This window comes from Podarcis cretensis, assembly GCF_951804945.1.
Source record: "Podarcis cretensis genome assembly, chromosome: 8".
Lineage (NCBI taxonomy): Eukaryota > Metazoa > Chordata > Lepidosauria > Squamata > Lacertidae > Podarcis > Podarcis cretensis.
Genome location: NC_137177.1, coordinates 91,773,074 through 91,786,383, shown reverse-complemented (window position 1 = coordinate 91,786,383; position 13,310 = coordinate 91,773,074). Strand labels below are relative to the sequence as shown.

Genomic DNA, 13,310 nt, shown 5'->3' with positions numbered 1-13,310 from the left:
CCGCTTTCTTCAAGCATCAGGGCAGGGATGGGCAGTCGGTGGCCGGTGACCCCCAGCCAGCCCCAGAGCAATTATGTCTGGCCCCTGACATGCACTCTTCCCTCAACCTTCACCTCCAGTCTTCCTGGCTGGCTAGCCTTCCTCCCCTTTGCCAATGCCCCGTTCTGCCCCTCTGCCCCCTTCTCCTCTGAGGAAGCCGAAGAAGTGAGCACACAGAAGCAGAGCCACAGATGTAGAAGGAGATGGTGCCACCTCGGGTGGGGGTGGGGGTGGGGGGAGAGTCCGGTGTTAAATTACTGGAGAGTTTGTTCCCACGCTTGCAGGCTTAGGCTGATGGGAACTTTCCTGCAAGTCTCTCCTCCCCAAACAAACAAACAAACAAACAAACAAATCTTAATACAGCACACAAGATTGTATATATCTGTCCCTGTCTGTTGTCCTTTGATCTTGTCTCCACTGAGAACTGTTCTGAGCCTGACCTCTCCCCACCTTATCTCCTTCCGCACTGCACACATTCTGCCTTTCCCGTCCTGGGGAGGGGACGGGGCTCAGTGGCAGAGCATCTGCCTTGCCCTGGCATCGCCAGGTAGGGCTGGAGACACTCGCTCTCTGAAATCCTGGAAAGCTGCTGCCAGTCAGTGTAGGCAATGCTGAGGAAGACAGACCAATGCTCGGACTCAGCGTAAGACAGCTTTCTATGTGGCTGTTTCCCTTCCACGGTGGGGGGTGTAACACGACTGCTATGTGGAAGGAAAGGGGAGATCCAATTCACCTGAGTGGTGATTTGAAGGAGGGGGGGACTGCCATTCCTAAGAGGAACCCCTCCCCTCCGCCAATGGCTTATTTAGCACTAAGCACCCATTCATTCATGCAGGATGGCAGCAAATGGAGTGTGGAGCTCAAGAGCTTGCAACTGAGCAGGGCAATTTCTGGAATATACTTCTGGTCCTTCTTCCATCCCCTAGAGGACAGAGTTAGGGGCAGATGGGGCTTGTCAACCTGGGAAGGGAACCCATCTAGGAGAAGGAAAACTCTGATCCTAAACCTCTGCTGCTTTGAAGAACATCACTGGGAGAAGAAAAAGCTAAGGAGGGAACCCTACACAAATCCAGAGTGAAGTCCCTAAGCTGGTTGGATGGCACCTTGTACACCTCCTTCCAGCAATTCCTGCAGCTAAGCTGGTGCCAAAGGTCTTGCTCTGCTTTCCTTTGGACCACATCAGAGAGGCCAAGAAAGGGGTCTTGTTGTCTGAGCAGCCCAGGTCATTTCGGTGCTGCTAACACAGGGGTCTGACTTCATGCCCTGAGGTGCACTCCACTGTCTCTCAAGACAAAGGGATGCCAGCAGAGGACAAAGTGGCCCTCAAGGAGCCAGAGGCTCCTGATTTAGGACATGAAGACTGTATGCAGAAGATCCCAGGTTCAATCCCTTTACATAGGGGAAACAATGTGGTGCCTCAAGATTTGAACTCCAACCCCCAGCAGCCCCAGCCAGCAAGGCCAATGATTAGCGACAATAAGAACTGCAGCCCACAACATCAGGAGGAGGCCGGCCTCTTGCTGCCCTAACTTCTTGCTTAAAGGGATTACAGGTCTTGGGCTGGGGAAGTCCTGCACAACACCTTAGAGAGCTGCTTCTGCTTCTGGCCTACATGGAGAAACAAGCCTAAGGTGGGAGAAAGCAACTTCAAACGCTCATGGGGGGCTGTTTTGTGGTTTCTGGTTGCCACAGCTCAGGGGTTATTTCAGCCCGCTCTCCAGATGAGTGCCAGGACCTCTTGCAATGTCCTAGTGAGGGTCAGCTCCTGAATTCATGCCTGGCTACACAGGAGTCAAAAGCTATGCCCCAGAAACCTCTGATACTGCAAGGGGGCCCCAAGCATGGAAGGGCCATAGCTTGGTAGAACTTAAGCTTTGCATGCAAAGCGTCCCAGGTTTAATCCCCAAAACCTCTGAGTAGGGCTGGGAAAGAGCCCCCCCTGAAAGAGCCAGTCTCCTCCAGGATTGGGAGGTGCAGCTAGGAGGGAAAAGCAAAGCATCTTGGGATGGGCATAGCTGCCAGGATGAACTGTATTCTGGAAGCCCAGCCCTTTCTGCAAACAGGGGGTGCATGATATGTATTCCGCAGCACAACCCCTTTTGTTGGAGGGGAGGAACAAGAAAGACACCCCCTGCGAACAATCAGGCCCACCCATTTATGGAGCACATGCGCTCTGGCACATCCAAAGCCTAAAGAGGAGAGTTGAGCCCTCCTTCTCTCCCATGGAATCTGCCTTCCCTTGTAAGTGAATGATGGGCATAACTTTTTGCTACCATGCCTTGAGCGAGGCCTAAGGCAGAGGTGGCAAGTGTGTGGGGCCCTCCCAAAGTTGCCAGACTACGACTCATCATCCTTAGCCACTGGCTATACTGGCTGGGGCTGAAGGGAGCTGAAGTCCATCAGGGTTTGCATGCCCTGGTGGACGACCACCCAGGGGGCTTGGTAAAAACAATGCTTCCTGGGCCCGGCTTGCCAGCTGACCATTCCCGCCCTCAAGACTGCCACTGACAGACAGAGGGAGCGGGCTCCACTGGGAAGGGTGCCTGGCCCCTGCCCCTTTTGTGGCCGTCTCCCTTTGGCCCCCTCCGCATGCAGGTCCTTACTTGTGGTGACCAACGGGCTCAATGCCATCACTCCGTAATAGGAGAAAGGACCGGTCTCAAATTTCATATTCTCCTTGCCGGCCTCCACCTCCACTTTGCCCTGTGAGAAAGACAAAGAGTCACGTGAGATTCTCAGGAGCTTCCATGAAGCAGCAGTTGCACCGCGGTAAAGGGATCTTTCAATGAGAAGGTGAAAAATGGCACACAAGCTTCCAAAGGGGGGGGGAGCGGGGGGAGCACAGTTAGCCTATGAATGTCAGCCTCTACCTGCAACAAACAGGTGTGGGAGAAGTCTTGTCATTTCTTTAGGGAACATCTGTATTTGTGTGCATTTGCAGTATTGTAAGGTAAATGTGTAGGTTAAGTATAATATTTAAATTAAGGTATGTGTTAGGTTGGAAGCAGGAGGCAGTGTGTGCAGTTGGAAATGACTGGTGATTGGATAAGAGCTTGAAAAGGGGTTTAAATGCTGGTGGGAGACAATGTGGAAGCCGAGTTGGGGCAAGAGGTGGGTGTGGGGAGAGGATGTGAGGGCAGCAGGGCTGGATTAATAGAGGAGGGTCAGTATTGTTATCAGCCTTCACTTTGTAGGAGACAAAGGAACAAAGAGATAATTCCAAACTGAGGCCAAATTTTCATGTGCTACTAAATTGCACCACATGCCTCTTGACTGGCTATGCAAGAGGTGAGAAAAGTTCAGAACAAAGTATCTGTGGTGGCAGCAGGAACAAAGGGAATTGAGAAACACCTATCAGAAACCCGGCTTGGGGCAATACATCTTTGAAGGAGCGAAAAGGTGGCAGAGGGGAGTTGAGGGGAGCCTGTGGGTTGTGCCAGAGCACCCCCCCATGGATGGTTAAGCCCAGTTCAAGGCGACTATGGGGTGTGGTGCTCATCTGACTTTTCAAGCTGAGCACCACAGGGGCAGGGGGAGGGGGCATGGCAGAACAGCATCCTCAGCACACATGGCCTCTGCCCCTCACAGACTGTGGGCCCACCCAATATCGCTTCCCACAATCCTCCTGGCCCCCTGGCTGGGGACCCCCAATCACCCCTGACCACTGGCCATGCTGGACTGAGGGAATTTGGGAGTCCAGCATCATTCAGAGGGCATCAGTTTAGCCATTCCTGTCCCACACCGTACAATGGAGGGGGGGGGGTGAGCCTCATGTCGGAGGTCCAATGGTGCCCTCTACCTGGCCCCCAGGAGGATCCTCTCCATCCCTGAGCACTCCTTGGTCGGGTGGGGAAAACTCTGACTTTTGCGTGGCTGGAATGCAGCTGGCTGTAGCAAAGTCTCTGTTGCTCCTCCCACTTTTCCCCTGGCCCCGCCCACTACTGCCTTAAACTGGTGAGAATCTTTCCCACCCTGCTTCCAAACACCAAAGGGATTGGATTACCTGCAGGATGAGGATGAAGAAGTCGGCCGGCTTGTTCCTGTTGAAGAGGAAGTGCTGGGGGCACTTCTTGTTTTCTTCGTCGTACTTCAGCTCATTGATGACGTCGCGGTGCTTGAGCAGACGGAGCAGGATCTTTTCCGAAATGAGGGAGGGGGTGAACTGCGTCACTTCTGCAAAAAGCAGGCGGGGGACATGCAAGTCAGACCCCAGAGGGAAACATCCAGGGGAACCAACTTTTCAGGGCAGGTCCAGGCATTGCAAAGAAGTGGGAGCAGTGGAACCCGGAAAAAAGCTGTTGGCGGGGGGGGGGGGGGGGGAGATGTGTACTGAAACCAGAAATTCAGGCTCTTATCGACCTGATATTTCTTCACCCTCAGTGGGTGAGCATTGTTGGGGAAGGGCAGTGGTCAGCGGCAGAACACCTGCTTTGCATGCAGAAAGGCCCACCCCCAAAGGCTTCTCCAGGGAGGTCTGGGAGAGAGCCACGGCCAGTCACGGCGGATGATACAGAGCCCGGCCAGGTTCACACCAAACATTCAAAGTGCTACGATGCTACTTTGAACAGTCACGGCTTCCTCCAAAGAATTCTGGGAGCTGTAGTTTGTTAAAGGTATGGAGAGTTGCAAAGAGAATCCCTCCCAGATCTACAACGGATTGGTTTGGTGATCAATCGGTCTTCACTGGGAACTCTGGGAATTGTACCTCTACTGTTTTCAGCTGACCGTTGATTTTGTTTTTTGTTTGTTTGTTTAAATAGCAGCCTTTAAATGTTTCTATTGATAACTTTATAGCTCCATTCTTTTTGTAAATTGCTTTGAGGTCTTTTTTCTTACTATCAAGTGACATGCAAATTTTATGAAATAGATAACAATTTAATAAAAACCAGCAGCGCCCTGGGATTTCCCCCGCCATAATCTATATATTCTCTCGGTCTCCGTCTCTGCCTCTCTCAGTGGGGCTTCCCTGGCAATGTGTTTTCCTTCTCAGCTGGCTTTGCCATTTCCGCATTCTAAGGAGCAAGGCTCCTAAGGAGCAAAGCTCCTGCCCCCGCAAGCAAATGGTTGTATCTAAGGTGGACTCAGAGCAGACTGACCAAAAGCAGTGGACCTTTGTTAGCCATGTCATTAATTGCAGGGAGTCTAATCTGAGTAGGACCAGCACTGGATACAACCTACGTTGCCCTATCTTCAGTTGTAGCCTATCCTTGGCTGGCTGCCCTCCCTAGAAACTTGGCAACCATGTTGGGGCTGTGTTTTGTTGACTTTGCTGCAAGGAAGAGATGCCGAGGAAGAGGGGGGAGGATAAACAGACAGACCCAGCAGCAAACTCCCATTCAAGCCTAATGCCACAGCAGACAGGATAATGGAGGGCTTGTCTTTCTGAGAAGGTAAATCCCCTGTAATTTGTGAATGAGACAATGGGAATGACCTTCTCACAAGGCTCTCATATTAGTCTTTGAAATCAGATTTGGCAGCTCTTATTATGGGCCTCAAGACAAGAAAGCAAAGGGAACAGGATTCCACATCAAACGGTGGGGGCACCTGCCTGCGCAGGTGTGGATGCATTTCTTGCAAATGATGCAAGTCAGTCATTTCCAAAAAATGTGCCGGGCAGCACTGGTGTGCCAAGAAAAAGGTAAGATGGGCTCCTGTGAGAAACCCAAAGCAGCCCCTGTCAAGGAGGCTGCGCTCTGAGCGATTTTTGCTTCCCATGTGTCTTCACCTTTCCAAAATTTTACTGCATTTATAGGGTATTGCTGTATTTTAGACCAGATATGCCTATGGTTTAATTGTTTGCTTTATATTTTTTTTGTTATTTTTTGCTGCTTGGAGACCGCTTTAGTATTAAGCGGCATGTAAATATGCCAGTTCCTCCCCGAACTGCCCCATGCCACACATTCCTACACTCAGCCAAAACACAGCCCCACAGAGGGTGGGGACCCCATGGCAGCCTGAAGCTGCTGGGCTTCTTGATGCCCATATGACCTGTACAGTATTATTATACCACCATCACCATCATCACACACCCTTCAACAGCAGGCCCTGGTTTTGATTTTGGGCTTAAATTGAAAAAAAATTAAAGCAGATTACGGATACAAAAATAGATTACAAATGATAGGGTTGGCCCTGAAAACCCACCTCTCAGGGGTGAAAGGTCATGTTAAGGAGGTGTGTCTTGTAAGGCCCATGACTCATTTGCAGCTACCCTGTGCTCCACACGTAGGGGGGAGAGATTCCTAAAGCAAAATGTCTGCATTATATCAAGAGCAGCAGACAGTGCTTGATGCTTCTCCAGAAAACCAGGATTTCGAACCAAGAGTGGGGAGTGATTCCCAAAGGATCTCTTACCCGTAGAGAGAAAGCGGTGAGCAGCTAGGAGCAGCTGCGGGGAGATCTTCACCTTGGACTCTGTGTCATTGTCCTTAAAGGCAGAGAAGTCCCTTTTGTTCTTCTGGTTATTCACTCGTTTTCTGGATCGGTTGTCAGCTGCAGAGGAGGAAGGGGACAGGTTGAGAGGAAGGGTTTCCCCCCAAGAACAAGTCCACTATTCAGTGTATTACTGCAAACTGTGCTTGTTCCATGCACCCTGGTGCCTACCACAAGGGCACGTAACTCAGACTCCTGGAAGTCTTCTGCTTTCATATAATTTACATCTTTCTAGTCCTCAGGGCTACACATTAAATTCTGTATCATTCCAATTTTAGTATACCTGCTTCCAAAGTGAGCACAACTCAAATTAAATTCTATGGGACCCATAGTTAACACTATGGACACCATTGGGAGTAGTCAAATCCTTCTCAAACACTGGGGCAGGTTTGGCAAATGCCCCAATTTTATCCCTCAATGCAATCCTAAAGTTCTCCCTGAGAAGTGTATGGTTGACACAGCACTCATGGGAAAAGCAAAGCACTGTGCTTGAGGACCAGGCTGCAATGTGGCCAAATGTATGCAATTGAAAAAAGAAATGGTCAGCATTAGGGAAGAGGCCTGCAGTATCTCTGAGCCAGCCAAGGCATCATGAACTATGGGATCTGCTCTTGCAGGAGGCAGCGATGGCCACCATCTCAGATGACTTTAAAAGAGGACTGCCTCCTGTGGAAGTGAGTTCCATAGTTTAACTGTGCTCTGTGAGAAGAGGTGCTTTCTTTTGTCTGCCCTGAATCTTCCAGCATATTGCATGGATGAAACCTGATCATCAGGAGACCCTCAATCAAGCAGCTTCAGATGTGAGCTGCAGCTTCCATCATCTCAGATCATTGGTCATGCCAGCTGTGACTGATGGGAGTTGTAGTCCAAAGCAGGTGGAGGTGCCACACTGGCTGCCCCTGCCCTATGGTGCAGAGGAAGACCCACAAAATGTCCTATCCACATATTCACATATTTATTACTATACAGCCGATCTGCCATCACACCACCCTGCCCGGCAATAGCGGAGATTTGGAAGGGACCTAACTGTACATATCTGACTCGTCCAGGATCTCTGACTTGATTATTTCCTCAATGACATCCTCCAGTGTCACCAGGCCCAGCACCTCATAGAAAGGGTCACCTTCGCCTTCATTGTTCACCTTCTGGACAATGGCCAGGTGCGATTTACCTGTGGGAGAGAGAGCGAGATAAGCTATTACAGCACCACAGAAAGAGTCACAAGTGTTATGCATTCTGGAAACATATCATCTGCCTGGTTGCTGCTGCAGAGTCCTGGGAAAATGAAATCCTATGACTGTGGCCAACTCACCCTAAGCTGTCCCTCTTGCTCAGAGACAGCTGGTCATAGACGGTGGGAGGGTTGGAATCTTGGAGTCAGATCCAACTAACTTCTACTAAGAACAGACCCACTCCAATTAGAGGATCTAAGTTAGCCGTGTCTATTTCAATGGGTCTACTCTGATGTAGGACTGGCACTGGTCACAAACAACCCTTGGTGTCAAGATGTGGGGTCAGGGGTTGTATTCAACTATGTCTTACTCAGAGTAAACCCACTGAAATTAAATAACTTAAGGTAGTCATGTCTGTTAACTTCAGAGGGTCTACTCTGAGTAGGACTAGCACTGGATACCACCCCAAACCAGGGACCAAGGGAAACTATAGGGATTAGTTTTAATTTAGGGAAGGGTAGCGCACACTCTAAACAAAGAGCTTGAATGATTTTGGTAGGAGGCCAAGGTGCCCCCAGCAGGCCAGAGTGAGTTTGTGAATCAGGTGGCTCGATAGGGCTGTGCTTGTTTGCCAGGCTAGCTTGAGCGCATGAGCAGGGACAGGGCTGTGGGAAGTTTTGGAGGCAGGGATGGCAGTGAGAGGCAGAAGGTTCCCACATGAATACAGTCTGAAAAAATAAACCAGAAGTCTTTTGCACAATGCTCTCCTGTTCCTCACTCTTGGGGCATTCGCGAAACCCGGTGGAGGATCAGTCTGTGCAATTCTGACTGCTATTACAGCATTAGAGAGACAGAAAGGCAATTAGATGCCCTGGCAATTAAGGAGGGGGGAGAAGCACTTTTCTCCCCTTCTGCGCTGTGGGTGGGAGGAGACCTCCCAGGAGAGGCAGGAATTCTTCTCAGCCACTGCTGATTGGAAAGGTGGTTTCTGAGACACGGAGGGGGAGCTGCAATTTCATGCAATTCTTCTCCTTCAATGTCGAACTGCTCACATGAGTAGGCCACGGGCGAGTGGGAATTTGGAAGAGATCGCTGGGTGCTTAATGTCATCTGTGCCAGCTCTTGGTTCCCATGCCAGCCCCATTTCCACTATACATTTAAAGCAGGATCTTACCACTTTAAACAGCCATGGCTTCCCCCAAAGAATTCTGGGAACTGTAGTCCGCTAAAGGAGCTGAACATGATGGGGAGACCCCTCTTCCCTACCTAGAGCCACAATCTCTGGAATTGATTTGGAATTGCAGCTACCTTTTGGTAGCAACGTTTAAAAAGTTGGTTTTGCCTGTTTTCACTGATAAGTTCATTCCTTTATTTTATTTGCAAACTGCTTGAGGTTTTCTTGTTTTTTGCAATCACACAGTATATAATTTTTGTGAAAAAAATAATTAAACAGTTAAATAACAGGAGGACAAAAAGCCACCGCCCATGATGGAAATTTGGGAATAAGAGTTCAAGGGCGCTGCCTGATAGACAGAAGGGAGATCTTATTTCTTGATTTAATCCTGCTCTGATGAATGAAGTCCTTGGAACCAGTTGCCTTTCCCTGCGCTGCAGTTCTTCCTGAGCACATTGTTGGAAACTGGCAGGTCATGTGCTAGCCACAAGATAGTGGAGATCAGCAGCAGCGCCTGGTGTTGTGAAGCAAAGTTGCCTAGATGAGCCTGACTCTGGGGGACACTAAAGCTGGGAGCTTTCCTGCCCTTTGAGGCTGTTAAGCTGTGAATACTCTGAAGGTGCTCTCGGCGGGACTCTTTCCAGAATGCAACAGGGGCATACCGTATTTTTCGCTCTATAGGACGCACCCGACCATAGGAAACACCTTGTTTTAGAGGGGGAGAACCAGAAAAAAAATTCTCCCCCTCTCTGCGCAGCGCCCCTTCAGCAAAGCGGCAGGAGAAACGGAGCCCCTTCCATGTCTCTTGCCGCTTCGCTGGAGGGGCGCTGCGCAGAGAGGGGGAGAATTTTTTTTCTGGTTCTCCCCCTCTAAAACAAGGTGTGTTCAGTGCGTTCAAGGTGCGTTCAGTCGCCCTCAGTGAATGCAACCCGAAGCCTCCGGAGCGAGGTGGGAGTTCCTTCGGGTTCCTTTCGACCTGCTCTTTGGGGCTGGCAGCTCCGGCTTTCCCCCGCCAGCCCCAAAGAGCAGGTCAGGGAGCAACGGGAAGGCTGCTGCTCCCTGAGCTTGTGGGGCTGGCGGTGGGGGAAGCCCGGCTTTCCTCCACCCCCAGCCCCAAAGAGCAGGTCGGGGAGATTGTCAGGGCTGGTGGGGGAAGCCTGGGTCTCCCGCCAGCCCCACGGACCACACATTCTCTCCATAAGACGCACAGACATTCCCCTTAGATTTTAAGAGGAAAAAAGTGCATCTTATGGAGCGAAAAATACGGTACATCACCATGCAGAGCTATGTGGGAAAAGTTCTGGACTCAACCTTCCTCAGAGCATTTGGTCTGCTCTGCTACTGCACAGTTCCCCCAAATTTCTGATTGTCAAAGCACCCCTCCAAAAAGTTAGGGTGATACAAGAGGAATCCGCAACATACTCCATCCCATCCCCCCTCATCCCCCCCAACAGAAATACAGCATTATCTGGTCATTAAGTATCTTCAGTCGCCGAGCTGTGGGGGTTTTTTTTGTCACCCCGCTCCTGGGTTACTCCCCCTCCCCAAAATAATGGTTTTTAGGATTCTTACATGTGGTTGGTGATGTTTTAACCACTAAGCTGGTGCCCTCCAGATCTGGCCCAGCCATCTTGCCATGGGAGCTGCAGTCAACTAACATCTGGAGGTGCCACATTGGCCACGCATAAAGACTGAGCTCACCTTTGGTATCTACCATTTCATATGCTTAATTGATCTTCTCCATCTACTCATCTTTGTAGGCTAAATCATTTATGTTGTCATTTTAACACTGTGTGATGCTATTCATAGGCAAACTTGTTTTAAGTAATGCAGGGGGCCAGAGAGCCATTTTGCCTACATGCGTTGATTCCAAACAAGAATGTGCAACACATTTCAAATACAAAAAAGCAAAGCAAATACAAAAGAGGCACATTTTGATCCATTACTAAGTAATGTAAAGGACAAGAACGGCCCGTCCTCAGAGGCACCTTGACCAGCTTGGCAGATGTGCGGGACTGCAGTTGCCACCAGTGCTGGCTGGGGCTGATGGGAATTGTAGTCCAAAGGCTGCCTCAAAGCCAGGAGGTCAGCATTTGCCTCATGTGCTCTCAGAATGCACTGAGGAAGGAATGGGGCCACAGGCGCTTGCCCTGCCCCGTCCTTGCTGGCTCCACCCAAACATCGTCATGTGTTCATCTGAGTATGTTTATAATCTCCACCTGAACAGGAATCCTGTGCAAACTGGGCTTCCCAATTACATGGAAGGTTCTAAGCAAAATTAGCTGAATGTCCAAAAATTCCCCCCACCCCCACCCCCACCTTCCTGCTCAACATGCAAAGATGTGGGGCTGAAGTTGACCAGAGCACATTGTCCTGCTGCTCCCCAATGCGTTAGAGGTGAAGACTTCCTGTGTCAAAAGTGCCTGAGTGTCCCAATCAAACCAGTGTAGGAATTAGCCAGAATTCCCTGATCCCAGGGGAGGTTGAACTAGCAAGAGGCAAGGCAGGGCTAACAGATCATGCAGAGACGTGTCAGGCATCCTCCTCTGGGCTTGGGTCCCTTGGGCTGGAGATTTTGCTGAGAGAGAAATGAGTTCCAGGGGCTTGGAAACGCTCCCTGCAAAAGGAGGGGCCAGCACCAGAAGTTCCCCCCCCCCCGCTTCTTCTCCCACAGGAGAAGGTTTCTCAGGTAGAGAGCTGGCCCTGGGAAAACGGGGGAGGTTGGACCCACTCCTGCATGGGACTCATGGGGTTAGAGGGTTCCCTGTGGGGTTGGCCTTTTGTCCCTGTATCCCCATTCAAAGTAGCCCCCCAGCAAATAAATAGTTCGTTTCCTAGTCAATCTGATGAGAGGCAAGGAAGGGCCCATCTTTAATTTTTAATTCTAGGAGAAATACATAACTTCTCATGACAAATGTGCTGTTTCTATATCACTGAATTGCATAGCAAAGACAGAGTCAGGGCAATTGTCTTCTTCCTTGGAACAGTAATGCTGCTAAACTCTACTGGCCAGAGCTTAATATGAAATCCTTCTTTGCTACAGAACGGAGCGTGGCCTTTCACCTCTCACCTCAGTTGCTAACTCCCCTGGAAACATCACTGGGTCTCTGCATTCCCAACAGCAGCATCATTATGATCATCATTTGTTTATTATTAACAAAATTAACAGACCACCCTTCATTACAAAGTAACCACAAGGCGATTTCCAAGGTATCTGAAGACGCAGGGCAGTGTCCGGCCACATTCAGTGGGGCTGACTCCCAAGTATGTGAGGTTAGGCAGCAGGTAAAACCAAACTAGCTTGGGTATCTCCAAAGGCCTGAAAGAACACATTTTTGTAACCAGGTCTAGAAGCTGAGTAATGTTGCCTCCATCTGCACTTCCAGAGGGAAAGCATTCCACAACTGGGGCACCACTACAGAGAAGGCCCTGTCTCCTGTCCCCTCTCCCTTGATCTCATGGCCTTGGCCAGTCTGTCAAAAGGGAAAGGCACCCTGAGAACTACCTGGGTCCCAAGTATTTCAGGCCAAAACAAACACTTTGAATTGGGCCCAGGAACACGGAGACATGCAAAACAGATGGAGGCTAACTTTGTGCAGAAACACCTGTCAATAACCTGGCACCAGAAAAACCAGATGCCACTTATTCACCCCCTCACCAATTAAAATTTTTATTATTTGTTCCATTTTTAAGCCACCTTTTATTGATTAAGATCCCAGAGTGGTTTGCAATATATGCAAGTAAAACAATAAAATGGAAACCAAATAAAACCATAATATGTACTAAACATAAATTTAAAATAAACAGTATACAGTGGTACCTCAGGTTAAGTACTTAATTCGTTCTGGAGGTCCGTTCTTAACCTGAAGCACCACTTTAGCTAATGGGGCCTCCCGCTGCTGCTGGAGCACAATTTCTGTTCTCATCCTGAAGCAAAGTTCTTAACCTGAAGCACTATTTCTGGGTTAGCGGAGTCTGTAACCTGAAGCGTATGTAACCCGAGGTACCACTGTACTTACAACTTGCCTTGAACTCACCACTTTCTTCCAGAGGTTCTGCCCTGATACATGACCCTCTGCTTGCAAGCATGAAATGTCCTAAAGCAGCTGTTTGCCCAAGGCGAGAAAATAATTGCCTCCAAGTGACCAGGCACAGATTTCTCCCCACTCAAAACACCTCTATGTGCCACAGACAGCTTATATCCTTAGCATGTTGTGTCCAAGCGGGCTAGTAATTTTTACAGACACTCCCCTCACTGCCCTGAGACCCCCCCCCCCCCACATACAGGCTCTTCAGGACTTCAGATGGGGTCTCTCTCTCTCAGCCCTACCTGGCGGGGCTGAGGGCTGTACCCGAGACCTTCTGCATGCAAAGCAGACAACACTTTGCCACCAAGACATGGCCCCTCTGATCTTAATAGCGGAAATGAATCTTTGGGGAAAGGTAGTAATGAACACGTTAATTATGGCAATTATGGTCTGTGCATCAGAAAACGA

At 49.7% G+C, this 13,310-nt stretch overlaps 1 protein-coding gene across 1 annotated transcript in view; it reads right to left on the bottom strand.

The window, feature by feature from the left end:
• Positions 1 to 13,310, bottom strand: part of CNNM4 (cyclin and CBS domain divalent metal cation transport mediator 4) — a gene marked incomplete at its 5' end in the record, with an annotated part of 52,512 nt that overhangs the window by 8,532 nt on the left and 30,670 nt on the right. Inside the window, 4 exons of the mRNA XM_079988996.1 lie at positions 2,643 to 2,742; positions 4,043 to 4,212; positions 6,391 to 6,528; positions 7,496 to 7,639. Coding sequence (XP_079845122.1) covers positions 2,643 to 2,742; positions 4,043 to 4,212; positions 6,391 to 6,528; positions 7,496 to 7,639 — 552 coding nt within the window. The remainder of the gene's footprint in view (positions 1 to 2,642; positions 2,743 to 4,042; positions 4,213 to 6,390; positions 6,529 to 7,495; positions 7,640 to 13,310) is intronic.